Below are 15978 nucleotides of genomic sequence, written 5' to 3'. Positions count from 1 at the left end.
ACTGTTTTTCTCTCTTTATTGACTGATGGATTCTCAGGCAGATCTGTTAATTACACTGTTAAATAATAGTTAAAAACAAACCAAGGCCAGAGGAGTTTGAAGTGAAGTATCTAAACTGAAGCAGAAATTGGGAAGGAAAAGGCAGGAGAAGCTGGGCTGGGGTCTCCACTTGCGTATCACTGCAGCTCGGACACCCCAATGGCCACTGCTGTGACCCCAAGCCAACAGATTCCAAGGCCTGGCTCAGATGGGACGTTGTCTAGGTAAGGAAACAGTTGCCCAAATGTAGCCAGATCAGAAGAGAACAGCTCTGTCCAGACATAGAGGTGCAAGGCAAGTCGAGGGGAAGCAGTATTGCAGCAATCCTAGAACACAGCCAGGGGGGCAGCAGCTGTGCCCCGCCTGGCCAGGCCGGGGGCTCCTCAGCTCACACGTTGTGGGTCCGTTTGGTGAGCTGCGGGTCCTCATCCACCAGCTTCGACTTGAGATGCTCCTTGTAGGCAAGGATGTCCCCCTGCCACTTGGTGATTGTCTGCTTCTCACAGACCCAGATCTCCTGTGCCACCTGACAGACAACACACCACGACGAGGAGGAGGAGGAGGTGAGAGGTTTGCAGTACAAATTTTTATAATCTTACCAAAATTATAAAGTTAACTAAAAACTACTCTCTGAAGTCTTGCAAGAAAAGTTTGATAACTTTCACATTTAGACTACCAAAGAAAAGTATCTACAGGGAAATATTTTCCCTGGTGTTTTCTGCATAATTTGTACAAGATTTTAGAACTGAAAGTCTCAGGCCCCTCTGTATTTCTGGTTTTGTTCATGGACTAAGATGAAAAGCCTTTCTTGCTAAATTGGTAATTGAAACAAAAGTAGTTCTTGACCTGAAGTACTTGGATCTACCACAGTGAAAAATAAAATAATATCTGAACTTGCAGCCAAAGCTACAGCGGATCGATCAGCACTTCACATTTGTGGTGGTTTTTATTTTATTTTAAGTACCTAATGTTTTCCTGGGCTAGCTCAGCAATTGTTTAACATTGCAGTAAGGGAATTGTGATTTCTTTTTCACTCACTCATCTTTTTGGGAACAGTAAGAGCCAGCCAGTTGAAAACACCTTGTTTTCATGACTAAAATGTTAGAAAGCTGCTCTGACAAAACTCACAACTGTCCTTACCTGTTGGATGAGTCTGAAGTCATGGCTGACAAGCATCATTCCTCCCTCGAACTCATTGATAGCATCTGCCAGTGCATCTATGGTTTCTATGTCCAGGTGGTTGGTGGGCTCGTCCAGGAAGAGCATGTGAGGGTTCTGCCAGGCCAGCCAGGCAAAGCACACACGGCACTTCTGCCCATCAGAAAGGTTCCTGATGGGGCTCACCTGCCCAACACACACATGGCTTGCAGCTCTGCAGGGACCTGACAGCTTGCCACCCTGCCCCAAACCACCTGGGTCTCACCTTGGGCTCCCAGCAGCTCCATGACACAAGAGTCAGCCTCACATCTGCACCGACCTCAGTCAGCCTTATACCCACACCAACCTCAGCCTTATACCCACACCAGCCTCAGCCTTATACCCACACCAGCCTCAGTTAGCCTTATACCCACACCAGCCTCAGTTAGCCTTATACCCATACCAACCTTCTCCCACCCTGGGAAAAAGGGAATTCCAGGGGTTTCTGAAGGACTGTACACAGCAAGACCCAGCTTGTGCCAAAGGTGTGTAAGGACAGTTAATTGGTATGACTGGTATTCACTGACACAACAATCAAACTACGCTCAACTTCTGCAGTGATAAATGGGCAAAACCAATGTAAAAATCAATGCTGAGCTGCAGCAGTGTGGACAACTGTCACACACAGGACGTGTCATGTACAGGAGCGTGTCATGCTGGGCCTTGGAGCACCACAGGTGAGCCCACTCTCTTGCCTGAGCCAAGTGGACCCTACAAACAGCTGAGAATCTTCTAGCACTTCTGCCTGGCATTCATGTAGGAAATAAGAGAAGCAAAATAGTTCAAATTATAATTAAACGTGCTCAGGTCTAGCAATATACCAGAACCTGCTTTCTTATCACCTGGAGTGTGAAACCCCGTCCAACCCACACACTGCGGTGATCCAAAGAAAGTTTCCATAAGCTGTGAGTTAATTTTTTCTCTAATTTCAAAGGCAGAGACGGAAAAAGCATTTTGATGCTGTGGTGTGGCATGCTGCATACTGAATGACACTGTCAGGTATCAGTAAAGTAACAGAAAACACAGAACCTCTGCTCCCCTAATGAACAAAAAGCAAACCTCAACAGCTAATACTCACCTGCTGCTTCCCTGTCAAACCATATCTGCCAATGATTTTCCTCATCTCCTCCTTCTCCTTGATCTCTGGGTAGCATTTCAGCATGTACTCCAATGGTGAGAGGTCTAAGTCCAACTGCTCTTGCAAGTGCTGATAGAGAGGAAAAGTCAGCTTCAGGCTGTGCAGGCCAACCACTCCACAGCCCTAAGCACTCCCCCCTTGCACCCCTCTGGTACCAGGTGAGCAGCTGAGCGCATGAGCCAATAATCCCACCCACAAACAGCCTCTGTGCCCAGCTACTAGGGAATAATTTAATAACTGCCATTTGAGGAACAGGAGTGCTGCTCCAGAACAGGAGGCTTGTTCACCACCAAACACAAGGCACCAGCTCTGCTGCAGCAGGTGGGTGACTGAACAGGAAGGACCACAGCCAGGCTCTCTGCAGGGTAAGAACACGAGCTGGAGACCATTCCATGGAACAGCTCCTTCAGCCATCTCCAGACACAGAAAGGCAGCACTGGGAGAGGCCTTAGAAGCAGAACTAGAGGGACAAGGTTCCTCATTCCTGACAGCTTTTTCCTCAGGATTCCCTGTCCCTGGGGGCTGCTGTAGGGAGTACCTGGTGGTATCTACCGATCTTCACATGCGAGTGCTTGCGAATCATCCCATCTGTGGGCAGCAGCTAGAAGGGGAAGATAAAATCATTTCAGCAGGAAAGCCCTCCTCTTGTAGTATGCCAGAAATACAGAATCCAGCCATCGCCAGTCTGGCACAGGGGAGACAGTCTGAACAGGTAATATGAGAGAAAAAGCTCTGTTTCACAAGGCCACAGGACTTCTAAGGCCTGACCAGGGTGTTCTGGCAAACAAGTGCACTTTGCTGAAGACTATTCCAAAAGCAAAGGCCCAGAGCAGGGTAGACAATGCACAGAGCAAACCTCTCCTGTGAGCAGCTTCAGCAGTGTTGACTTTCCAGCTCCATTGGGTCCAACAAGAGCTACACGAGTATCCAGGTCAATCCCAAACTCCAGGTTATTATAGATCCACGGCTGCAAACCACAAAAACCACAAAACATTTTCAGTACTCTCCAGAACCTCTCCGCTGCACCTGTAATGCTCTGTCCCCAGCAGGCCCAGCATTAGCATTGCCAAGAACTTTGCTCCACTAGCCATATACTGCAGCCCCCTCAGGAAGCTCAGCCAAAAGTCTCCCACTCCCAAAGAAGCAGGAATACAAGTGATCTCAGTATGCATAGTCCCATACTCACCCCATCCTTGGTGTATCTGAAGCTGACATTCTGCACCATGATGACTGGAGGGGGAATTTTCCCACAGGGTGGAAAGTAGAATGACAAAGTCTGTTAACACAGAATATCCACCTGTGAGACACGCCCATCACGGGACAGCCCACTCATTCCAGTATAACCATGCCTCACTACCAACATCAGCTGTAGACCAAAGCACCAGATTGTGACTTTTTATAAGCCCTTCTTGCAACTCACTCAGATTTATTCTGATGAGCTGCCTGCAAGCTCATCTGCTGGCCAATAAACCCCTATTTCTTTTCCTTTGAAACAAATGTGGGTCTGCATTCTTAACACAAGTAAAAGGTGCACTGAGCATCCTCTCCTATCTCCTATGAGCCCCAGGCATTCCTTTCTGATTTTTGCAAAACAGCCTTATTAATAAGGCAACTCCACTTCCCTCCCCTACAAAACTCCTCCTTCTAATTGTTCAGCATTACTCCATGCTGAGTACAGGGATACTTGGCATCAAGGAGGGGTATCTTGTTCTTGCTACCAGCTCTGTCAGCCCTTCCCGCTGTCTGCTGAAGACCCTTCTCCTCCTGTAGTCCACGTTTCAAATACAGATCTCTAGATGCAATTCCATGTCTGATCCTACCTTATCATTCACAACTCTCTCTGTCAAGCCAGAAGCCATCATTTTTTGAAGGGTCTTCTCCTTACTCTGAGCTTGCCTGGCCAGCTTCGCGCTACCGTGGCCAAACCGTGCAATGTAATTCTGCAAAAAGAGTCAGCCAAAAGGCACAGTGATAAGGCTGATGTGGGGCAGGAATGCCCACTGAAAGGGTAGGAGGGTGCTCGTGCAGCTAGGCAGGTACCTTCATATGAGCGATCTGGTCTTGCTCCCAGTGGAATCGCTTCATTTGATTTTCCTCTAGCTCTAAGCGGGTCTTTACATACTGATCATAATTTCCCTGGAAAGAGAGCATGGCACATCAGGTGTGTCCAGAGAACAGCCCCTGCTCCTGCTCTGGTTACGCGGGGCTCTGTTCACTCACCGTGTAGTACTTGAGTTTGCGGTTGTGCATGTGGATGATGTTGGTGCAGACGCCATTCAAGAAGTCCTGGGAGTGGGATATCAGCACAAGAATCCGCTTGAACCTGTGGCACCATGTAAGTTATTACAGACTCAATTAGGAAAAGAAATCCTGTTTGTCGGCCCTGATGGTGACAAAGGCTTTATATGCATGCTCTGGTAAACAGCAGTAAAGCAGCTACAACCAATTGCAGTGAGTAAATCCTGCCAACAGTTTTCACTGTAGTAAAACACCCCGAACCATTATGTAGTCTTTGCCTGTTACCACAAGAAGTCCAGAGCTGACTGCCTTTGAGGCAAGTGACTTGTGTCACTGATGCAGCTGCCTCCACTGGCATCATGTTTCTAAGAGGTTTCAACCCTGGCTGCTTACTGTCCCCTCAGTACAGACTCCCATCCACATGCACACTGCAGCTGGCTCTGCTCCAAATCCATACAATGAAGGGTTAAAGCCCCACCAAAAGAGGTTCAAAGTTCTTTTCTAAAGCCCCTCACTTCTAAAGCAGGGACACAAAAGGTTCAACTGACAGAGCTGATGGGAAAACCTCTGCAAAGGCAAAGCCCTTCTCACAATACAGTTCTTTTAATGCACACCCCATAACCTGAGTGTCCTAACTGTTCCTACGCTTTTTGCCTTACACCCTTAACATTTTACCTTCGTTATGAAAAGCAGGCACCTCACACACTAGCAAAAGATGAAACCAACACACTCAGATACTACAGCTCTGTGAAAACAGAGAAATGGTGGGGAGAAAGATGAGCTGAGAGCCAGGTCTAGAAAGGTCATTATGTACTAGTACAGTACATAAAGCTGGCACACAGGCTGCCAAGGCCTGCTCCTGGCTTTTAAGGAAGCACCTTTAACCTGGGAGTACAAATCAGCATTTCTCATTTCTTCAGTGCCAGGGAGATATGAGTTGAACTGAATTCTTTATCCTTGTGTCAAAGAATCTCACACAGCAGCAAGCGGGTGTCACTGGTACTGCAACACAGTTTTGCACCCACAAGAACGATACAGTTGCTCCTGCAGAACTTGCTTAGGTGCTGACAAGATGTTCAAGCTCACACGCTGACAAGCAGAAAAGCACAACCCACAGATGCAGCCAACTCCTCCATGCTTACGTTTTCAGCTCTTCCTCCAACCACACACAGGCATCCAGGTCAAGGTGGTTTGTGGGCTCATCGAGCAGCAGCATGAAAGGCCGAATGAAGAGTGCTCTGCAAGGACAGGGGAGATGACAGCATAGGGTAAGTGCAGGGAACCCAAAGCCTCTCAACCTGCTCTGAGTCCTTACAACTGCCTGTGACTGCAGTCACGAGCAGGCACGCACTCTCACTCACCTGGCAAGTGCCACCCTCATTCTCCAGCCACCACTGAAGTCCTTCAGCTTCTTCCTCTGCATGGCTGGCGTGAACCCCAAGCCGTGAAGGATACGTGAGGCTCGTGCTTCTGCCTTATCAGCATCCAGCTCCTCCAGGCGTTCATATAACTCCAAGAGTTTCTCACACTCCGCTGAAAGAGAGCCTGCCAGTCAGCACCCCTGCCCACAGAGGGCTCTCAGCTGCACAGCTGGGAAACCTCACAGCCCCTCTGCTCTGCTCCTACTGAGCCCCCTCCATGGCCAAGCCTGAAACACTTCCTAAGACCGCATGGAATAATTCAATCAAAGAAGTGTCATCTGTGCCCATCAGTACAGGGCAGCTGGGGGAAACAGGTACCACAACATGTGAAACGTTCCCCAAGGAACCCAAATTTCTTTGGTAGGGAAGGAAAGGGAGGAAATGTCCCTTGGGACTCGGAGAAGCTTTACCGTCTTCATGAGCTAAACGCTCTGCTTCTCGCTCCAGCATGGCCCTCTCTGTATCCACCTCCATCACACACTGCAGAGGGGTCTTGTCACTGGGAGGCATCTCTCGGGTCAGGTGATAGATGTCAATGTGCTCTGGGATGGGCACTTCTCGCTTCCCAATAGCTGACAAAAGCATGGATTTCCCTGTGTGCAGATAATCACAATTAATTGCTGGAGTCAGTGAGATACAACGTCACAGCGAAACACTCAGATCCCACTGTGATTCCTTCTCTTTCCAACCTCAGAAAATCCTGGGGAATTTTTTTCCCAAGAGGCCAGAAGAACTGGAGGCACAGTAGAGCCCACTGTCTTGGTAGGACAGGCTGTCCTCCTCGCTAAGGCTCACCACTCCAAAGACAGGACTGAGACATGAAGAAGCTTTTTGGAAACCACTGCACTTCAGCCCTTACCCAGATTTGGGAAACTTTATCTCTGTTGTAGTTTCTGCTGTCTAACCAGGTCTGACAGCTGGTATCACAATCCCAGATTCCAAAGACTTCTAACACAGAGGAAAGTAATGCACTCATCCCCAAACAACCTGGGTTTTCCTGAAACTTAAACCAGATGGTCACTCTTACTAGCACCTCCCTAATCACAGCCATATTGTGCATCTCTCAGTGTAGCATCACTTTCTCCATGGACTGTACAGTTGTTTTCCTAGTCAGGCCAAACCACACGTTTTCTACTTCTCCATACAGTACAAGTTCTTTAACCAACACCAACAGCACTGGGTTTACTGGCTCTACTAGGCTAATCAGGCAAACAGGAATCAGGCAGATTAACAGCTCCCAGACAACTCTCTCAACTCTCCACAGAAACAAGATCAAAAGCACAGTCCAAATCTAGAATGCAATCTCAGACATCTATCAGCAATCCTAGTAATTCCCCCCCTGGGTGGAGATACGGGAGAACAGAAACTGCTGGGTCCCATCCATATCTGCCTAACAGCCCTCCTTCTGGTTTCCAGCACTTCCCACCTGCACCTGCCCAGCTTCTCAGCAGAGACCTTTGCTGAATTCCAGGGAGCCACGGTGCCTGCCCTCAGCTCACCAATGCCATTGAGTCCGATGAGGCCATAGCGTCTCCCAGAGTTCAGCTCCAGTTTGGTGTCACTCAGCAGCTCCTGGCCATGAAAGGTCAGGGAGAGGTTGATGATATGCACATCAGTGCTGTTGGGGTGGGAGGCCAGCACTCCTGTCACGGCTCGAGCAGCAGCTTTCTTTAACTCAAAATCCTCCAGCTCCTTCGTAAGAGCATCCACCTCTGTAGAGAAGACCAGAAGTGTTACTGATTTACAAACACAAGGAAAGCCATAAGCCCCTGCAGCAAAAGGCCCAGGACCACAAAAACAACTCCCGTTTCTACAGAAGAGTTAAGGAGACCAGGATGCAATGACACTCAGCTTTTCAGCTTAGCAGGAGGATATATACAGTCTAGTAGGAACTTCCACCAGCTAAATACCTAAATGTCATCTAAACAAAACTGGACCATCAGAACTAAGCCAGCAGCCACAACAGTGGGCCGTTTTCTGAATGTGATGGGACTAACCCCAACTTGTAGGAAAGACTAGACTAGGAATAGAGTGTACAAAGTTTTGCCTGCAAGTGTAAGAAAAGGCTTGGACAAAAAATGAATTGACTAGAAAATAAACAAAGGGAAAGCTAAGAACAGAGAAGCAGCAGCAGCAGTGGAACAGTCCCTACTAATTTTCTGAGAAGCTACAATGCTCATCTGCAAGTTCCCTCTTCCCTTCCTCCTACAGTACAAGAAAATCATAGAATCACAGAATCCCTAAATGGTTTGGGTTACATCTTCCAGAGCATTTAATTCCAAACCTGCTGCCATGGATAGGGACACCTTTCACTAGAGCAGGTAGCTCCAAGCCCCGTCCAGCCTGGCCTTGGACACTTCTACGGATGGGGCAGCCACAGCTTCTCTGGGCCGCCTGTGCCAGAGGCTTGCTGCCATCCTTCCTGCCATGCTGACCTTCTGTCACAGGCCAACTCCACCCAGCGAGAGATGCTGCCCTTCGAAGCAGCCAACGGCACTGGGGATCCTGGCAGGCAGACCTGATTTCTGATTGTGCCAGTGCAGAATGACACCCTGCCTGTCAGCATCCAGCACTCCTGGCGAAATCACCCACTCCGCAAAACCACTATTAACACCGCGGCAAACGTGCCTTAGCCAAGGAGCAAAAACTATCACTGGCACTGATACAGGTCTCCTTTAGCTCAGCAAGAAACACGCCGGTATTGACCCGCATAGAATCACATGATCGCCTGGGCCGCAAGGGACCCACAGGGACCATGGAGCCCCAGTCCCGGCCCTGCAAGGACACCCCAGCACCGCCCCCCGTGCCCAGGAGCGCTGTGCCAGGCCCCGAGCTCGGGCCCGCTCCCGGAGGGGCCGCCGGGGCAGCGGAGCCTGCCCGGGACCAGCGGGCCCCGCCCCGCCCGCGCTGCACCAATAGCAGCGCGCTATGCAAATGACCCGGCGGAGGCGGCGATTGGGCGGCTCGGGCCGGGCGGCCCCCGCGCGCCGGGGCCTCACGGAGCTCCGGCCCGCGCTGGGACCCGCGGCCCGCACCGGCCCCGCCGCCCCGGGCTCTGCGCCGCGCACCGCGGGCTGGGCCCACACAACCCTGTGGGCTGCCAGCTGAGCTAAAGGAAGGCCCAAAAATGAACTCTTTGTAAGCGCTTCCAGCCCCATTTCCTTTAGGACCAACAGCTCCCTGCGGCAAAGGCTCTCTCTTTAACAGGCACCAGGCCTCTTTTAGAGGCAGGCTCTTAGTTTTTGCAAACCAGGTACTTCTCAGAGAAACAAGTGAGCAGAGAGTCACAGCAAATAGCAGTAAGAGAATTGATTTAGACACTACAGTGGTTTCCGCAGCAGGAAAGAAAACTCCAAACGAAACGAAAACCCGAGAAACCCCACACAGGTCTGGGCATCAAGTAGCAAAACGTAGGGACAGTGACTGAGAGGGGGAAAACACCATCAGCCCCCTCCATGTTCACACTGCCGTGCCTCCAGCGAGGGCATCCTTCACACACACGGCCCATGCGGAGCCCCCGGGCCCGCGGCTGTCCTGCTGCCTCAGGGCACAGCGGTACCGACGGCAGCTACTGCAGCCGCCGGTTCCACGCAACCCACGCCGAGGCGTCTCATCAGAACATCAATGTCGCGGCTCGCCCACCCGGCACACAGCCGAGCGCACACGGTGCGCCGGAACGGCGCCGGCCAGGCCCCCACCCTGGGACACGCGGGGCAGACACAGCACCGGCCGGCTTCTCACCTGGCAGCACCGTCCCGTTGGCCTCCGGGGGCCGGACTTCCTGCGGCTCCGGCCCGGCATCACCGTTCTCGTCCGGGACCCGGCGCGGCCGCTGCCGGGCCTTGGCCGCCTCCTTCTTCTTGGCCGCCTTCTTCTTGGCCAGGTCGGAGGGCATGGCACGGGTGGGAGCTACGCCAGAGGGGGTGACAGGCGCCGTTAGGCCGCGTCGATCCGGGCCGGCCCGGGTCGCCCCGCCTCTGCTCCCCGGCCCGGAGCACACGGCGCCGCCGGCTCCTGCCGAGGGCTCCTGCCCGCCTGCCGGGCTGCCCGCGCCGCGCCGCGCCGCCCACCCCGGCCCGGCCCAGCCCTGCCCCGCTGCTCCCCGCTCTCGGCTCCCCGGGCCCGCCCGCACCGGCCGCTCGCGCTTTCCTTCTGTCGCAACAGCCCCGCCGCGACCGCGTGCGAGCGCCCCGCCCCCTCGGCGCACCGGCCAATCGCAGCGCGGACCGTCACCGGCGCCGGGCGGCGCGCGGCCCTGGGCAGCGCCGTCCGCACGCCGCCGCGCCTCCCGGCATGCCGCGCGCCCGCCCGACCCCGCCCCCGCAGGTACCATAGAGGCGCCGGCGGGGCGGGCCAGAGCGGCCTGCAGGCAGCAGCGAGGGCGGAAGCGGAAGCGCGCGGGGCGATGTGGCCGGTGAGGTGGCAGCGGCGGAGCGCGGCCCGGCCGAGGCCGCCGTCACTCCCCGAGCTCCCGTCCCGGAGCTGCGGCCCGCCCTCTGTCCTGTCACCGGCCTGCGGGTAACAGAGCCCGGGGGCCGCCGTCCCGCGGGACCGCTGCCGCTCGAGCGCCCCGCGCCCGCCATGTCCTGCGGCTGCCCCGGGAGCTCGGCCCGGCCGTAGCCGCCGCGATGCGCCTGGGCGCGGTGCTGAGCGCGCTGCGGCCCGCGCTGCCGCTCCTGCTCGGGCTGTCCCTGGGCTGCAGCCTGAGCCTCCTGCGCGCCTCCTGGAGCCACGGCGCGGCTGAGGAGCGCTGCCTGGCGCCGGGCCCGCCCGCGCCGCCCGCCCGCGGCGATCCGCCCGAGGCGGCGGAGGGGAGGCCGGGCCCAGGCCACGAGGACTTCAGGCCGCGGATTGTGCCGTATTACAGAGACCCCAACAAGCCTTACAAAAAAGTGCTCAGGTAAGGCATGCTTTTTCTGGCCTGGATTTTCTTCAAGCAAAATATTCTCGTGGGAACTTTTAAGTCTGCGTGTAATTGAGCAGGTTCAAGGTGAAATCTGATGTTTGAAATAACTTGTGTAGTGACAGTGTGGTTCACCAAGGTAATGACTAAGGTTGTTGCCATAAGGGCTGTAAGAGATGCGTTCAGGAAATTATCCTGAGGGGAAAAAAGGCAGCAAAACTGCCTAAGAAGTGTGAGAATATTTCTTCTCAGTACAGGGAGGCTGATTCTGCCCTCCTCAAGTCAGACCCCACCTGCAATGCAGCATCCACTCTTGGGGCCCCCAATACAAAAAGGACATCAACCTGTTGGAGTGAATCCAGAGGAAGCCACTAAGATGATTGGAGGAGTGGAGGAAAGGCTGAGAGAATTTGAATTGTTCAGTCTGGAGAAAAGAAGCTTCACAGTGATCTAGCTGCAGCCTTACAGTACTGCAAAGGCAACAGCCAAGAAGGATGGGGAGAGACTCTTAACAGGGATATGGAGTGATGGGACAAGGGGGGATGACTTCACACTGAAGGGGAGTAGGTATAGATTAGATATTAGGGGGAAAGTCTTTCCTGTGAGGATGGCCAAGCACTGGCACAGGTTCCCCAGAGAAGCTGTAGCTGTCCCATCCCTGGAATGTTCCTGGCCGGGTTGGACAGGGCTTGGAGCATCTAGTGGAAGATGTCTCTGCCTGTGGCAGGATGTTGGGGCTAGATGATGTTAAAGGTCTCTTCTGCCCCAAACCACTCTGGGATTTGGGGATTGTCTTGTTACTTGTGTTTAATAGAACATGTTAAATTATTCTTTAAAATTTGTTTTAACTGGTCTACTCATTAGGAAAATACTGGTCAATTAATCATAGTCCATGTGTTAAGGAAATTTTCCTGCCTGACCATCCAGGAGCCACTCTGGGTACCACACCGCCCCTGTCCCCCCGGGGCTGCCCCTGCCAGGACCGAGGCTCCTTTGCAGATACAGCTCTGGTGACCCAAGAGGTGCCCTGCTCAGCTCCTTCCACACACCACGCTCATACTGCCAGACATTTCCTTGGCCCCAGGTTTCCTATAGCAGAGTCCCTGGTTTCGCTTAGTATTTCACTTGTGGTGTAGCAACCCCATAACAGCTCAGGGTGGTGCCTCTGCAGAGGGGCCCCGAGCAAAGGGACCCCTGGACTTTTGTACCCTCACAGTCTGTGTATTCTTTGCATGTTTCCTCATGTGCCCCTTGGTGCAGTGGTGGTTTTTGGTCTGGAGTCCTCTCATTGTTCACTGGGTCCTGCAGGGCTTTGTGCAGGGGTTTGTGAGGCCAAAGAGCAGCACCCATTGCTGGCTCATGGCCTGGGTCTTCAGTGATCTCCCAGCACCCAGGGCCTCATGTGCAGCTGGTGTACCCGAGCACACCTCAGCCACCAGCACTAGAGACTCCTCAACAATCATTCCTGTGTTTTTGTTGAGCATACCTGCTAAGCTGCACCGTGTACTAAGCTCCAGGTGGTTAGCTCTGTGCTATTTTAATTTTAATTGCAGTGGTACAGTTTTCTAGCTCTGATAGACAATGTGAGATTGTAACTACCTTGAAAGAAGCAAGTGTTTTTACAAAATGGGATTTTCACTAGTGAGTCTTCTCTTCAACCTCTATGACCAGGCTTGACTTTTTTGCCCTGGGTAGATTCCAGCATTTAATGACGTGTCCCAGGTTACCATAATTCTTTGATTTTTTTTCTCCTCCAGCTGTTTGTCACCTAGGTATGTACTTCCTTTACAGAACTCGCTACATTCAGACAGAATTGGGATTCCACGAGAGGCTGTTTGTGGCCGTGCTGACCTCCAAGGCCACGCTGAACACACTGGCCGTGGCAGTGAACAAGACCGTGGCCCACCACTTCCCCCGCCTGCTGTACTTCACAGGGCTGCGCAGTGCCAAGGTGCCCCATGGCATGGTGCTGGTGGCCCACGGCGACGAGAGGCCCATTTGGCTCATGTATGAGACCATGAACTACATCCACCAGCATTTTGGTTCTGACTATGACTGGTTCTACATCATGCAGGATGACACCTATGCCCAAGCTGAGCAGGTCAAGGCTCTGGTGACACACCTGAGCATTAACCAAGATGTGTACCTGGGCCGAGCGGAGGAGTTCATCGGGGGAGACGAGCAGGCCCGGTACTGTCACGGGGGCTTTGGCTATCTGCTGTCCCGGAGCCTCCTGCTCAAGCTCCACCCGCACCTGGACAGCTGCCGCAATGAGATCCTCAGCGTGCGCCCAGATGAGTGGCTTGGTCGTTGCATCATTGATTTCCTTGGCATCACTTGTGTTTCCCAGCTCCAGGTACTGCCTCCCTGCTCAGATTTCGTGTTAGCTGAGCCTGACAAAGCCCAGAATCTGATTCATTCTCTACTGCATAGCCAAGAGGCTTTCTTGTGGGCTGCTGCTGTGAGTTCCAGAGGAAGGAAGGGCTCTGTGCTATGGCGGTGTTGGTGGGGGGGCCAGAATCGCAGTTGGGATGTTGAGGGAGAGAGCACACATGGGATTTAATTTTCAGCCTTACTGGCAGGGCTGATTCACAGGTTTTTGAAGGCATGATAAAAGGTATGTTGGTACTGAAGCAAGTGCGAATGCAGTGCAGGGTGGGAGGGACAACTTAGCCCTTTTTTTTCTGGGTACTGCAGTCAGTATGGAAAGAGGGGCAGGCATGTGTATGGGGTGAGGAAAAGCTGCTCTATGAACTCAAGTTCCATGCTGGTCCTTCTGGCTTTTGTCTGCTTCAGGGCCAGCATTACCGCACTTATGAGCTAGCCAAGAATACTGAGCCGGAGGAGGAGGAGGACTTCCAGGCAGCTCTTGCAGTGCACCCTGTTTCTGACATGACTCTGATGTACCGGCTGCACAAGCAGTTCAGCAGGATCCAGCTGGACAGAGTCTATCAGGAGATCCAGGACCTCCAGGTATGTGGGGAGGGCTACCTGCAAAAACTCCTTGACCCAACGGAGGATTTCCTTCATTTTCAGCACACTGGAGGAAGATCATTGCTTCTGTTTGTGGGCAACTGTCAGTCAGACACAAGCTGTAGTCCCTTGTCTCAGAAACAGAACTTCTGATACCACGTTACCGAAAACTTGTGGTGTGACACTACCCATGTACAGTTGTAGGTGGTGAGGTGGGCCTGGGGAGGAGCTAGCCTAGATCTCTTTGAGAACATAGTGGCGATCAGTTTGTGCTCTCTTTTTGCACAGATGCAGATCAGGAACCTCACAGCACTGACCCCTGCAGGTGAGGCAGGTGTGACCTGGCCTGTGGGCATTAATGCCCCGTTCCTTCCAAAGTCTCGTTTTGAGGTGATCAGCTGGGACTACTTCACAGAACAGCACCTGTTCTCCTGTCCTGATGGCTCCCCAAAGTGTGAGCTCTCTGGAGCCAGTAAGGCAGATGTCAGTGAGATCATCGAGTCTGCGGTGGAGCAGCTGAACCGTCTCTATCAGCCCCTGCTCCGCTTCAGCAAGCGGCAGCTGCTGAACGGCTACCGGCGCTTCGACCCCACACGGGGCATGGAATACACCCTGGACCTGCTCCTGGAGGCTGCCACCCAGAAGGGCCACAGTCATGTTCTGGCCAAGCGAGTCAGCTTGGTCCGACCCTTAAGCAAGGTGGAAATTATTCCCATGCCGTATGTGACAGAGGCTACACGAGTGCAATTGGTGCTTCCCTTGACAGTGCAGGACCTGGATTTTGTAGCAAACTTCCTGGACATGTTTGCTATGAACACACTGGACACACATGATAATGCCTTGCTGACTTTGCTTTTTATCTACCATCCCTATGATGCCCAGAGAGTTGGTCAGATGGATGTTTTTGCTGGAGTCAAAGCCATGGTAGGAGAGCTAGAGAAACGCTATGCAGATGTTAAAATCCCGTGGATTAGTGTTAAAACAGAGGTGCCATCGCAGGTGAAGCTCATGGATATAGTCTCAAAGAAGCACCCTGTGGACACTCTGTTTTTCTTGGCCAGTGTCTGGACCGAAATCAACATGGAGTTTCTGAACCGGTGCCGCATGAATACCATCAGCAACTGGCAAGTCTTCTTCCCTGTGCATTTCCAGGAGTTCAACCCTGCGCTGGTTTACCGTGGTGAGCAGACAGCATCCTCCAACACTGACTTCCTGAGAGACGGGCATTTTGACAGACATTCCTTTGCTGAGGCCTGCTTTTATAATTCTGACTATATGACAGCACGTACCAAGCTCGCAGCTGATATCCTGGACCGAGATGAGGTGCTGGAGAGCATGGAGGTATTTGATGTCTTCCTGCACTATTCTGGCCTGCACCTGTTCAGGGCTGTGGAGCCAGGGCTAGTGCAGAAATACACACTGAGAAGCTGCAATCCCCGGCTCAGCGAGGAGCTGTACCACCGCTGTGTGCTCAGTAACTTGGAAGGACTCGCATCCCGCTCACATTTAGCCATGGCCCTCTTTGAGCAGGAACAGGCCAACAGCACTTGAGAGATGAGAAACATCAAGAGCTTCTCAGCACCTTAACACTCGGCACTTTCCATCCCCTTCCCAGCCTTGCTATGGGTGAAGGGTATGTGAGGTCAAGGGAGGAGGAAGGCTTTCCCAGACCCTGAGGCACATGGGCTATGGAATGAGGCTGTTTCCGTAAAGGGGGTTTGGTTTGTTTTGGGGGTTTTTTAAAATAAATTTAATTTTCTTTCCAGGCAGAGTAATGTCATCACTTGTAAACTTAGCAGCCCCTGGGATGAGGGATGTAAACAAGCAGTAGAATGGACCTTAAAGCTATGTAATTCTGCTGAGCAGTGCAGGGAGAGAATGAGTATTAGCTGTGTACTTGGACAAAGTTACCTTGACTGTGCTATTCTCAGGGCTGTTGCTGCACCCTCCTTTGTGTTTATGCATTTCACTTTTTCAAGAGGTGTAAACACAGCTTGTCTGTGTTAGCTGGACAAAGCTATTCAACCACTTTCACTTTGGTGGTTTTGGCTCTTCCAAAGGTACAGTTC

General features: G+C 52.5%; 2 protein-coding genes across 3 annotated transcripts; one reads left to right on the top strand and one right to left on the bottom strand.

Annotated features, from left to right (window-relative positions):
• On the bottom strand, positions 1-10332 carry ABCF2 (ATP binding cassette subfamily F member 2). 2 transcript variants are annotated; one of them, XM_074537646.1, is made up of 15 exons: positions 10241-10332; positions 9775-9942; positions 7533-7745; positions 6444-6626; positions 5974-6145; positions 5755-5850; positions 4595-4697; positions 4415-4510; positions 4195-4314; positions 3561-3650; positions 3231-3341; positions 2913-2975; positions 2315-2443; positions 1180-1383; positions 1-565 (listed from the first exon to the last, which is right to left on the bottom strand). In XM_074537646.1, the coding sequence occupies exons 2-15, from the start codon at positions 9926-9928 to the stop codon at positions 428-430; spliced, it is 1872 nt and encodes a 623-aa protein (XP_074393747.1). In that variant the 5' UTR covers positions 9929-9942; positions 10241-10332; the 3' UTR covers positions 1-427. The 2 variants fall into 2 exon arrangements, with proteins under 2 accessions (XP_074393747.1, XP_074393701.1); XM_074537600.1 differs by having other exon boundaries at positions 10166-10304.
• Positions 10333-10661: 329 nt separating this feature from the next.
• CHPF2 (chondroitin polymerizing factor 2) lies at positions 10662-15674 on the top strand. The gene is made up of 4 exons (XM_005496373.4): positions 10662-10933; positions 12728-13292; positions 13733-13909; positions 14198-15674. The coding sequence occupies exons 1-4, from the start codon at positions 10662-10664 to the stop codon at positions 15458-15460; spliced, it is 2277 nt and encodes a 758-aa protein (XP_005496430.2). The 3' UTR covers positions 15461-15674.
• Positions 15675-15978: the final 304 nt, after the last annotated feature.

This window comes from Zonotrichia albicollis, chromosome 1 (assembly GCF_047830755.1).
Source record: "Zonotrichia albicollis isolate bZonAlb1 chromosome 1, bZonAlb1.hap1, whole genome shotgun sequence".
Lineage (NCBI taxonomy): Eukaryota > Metazoa > Chordata > Aves > Passeriformes > Passerellidae > Zonotrichia > Zonotrichia albicollis.
This window is presented reverse-complemented; position numbering and strand designations above follow the sequence as displayed.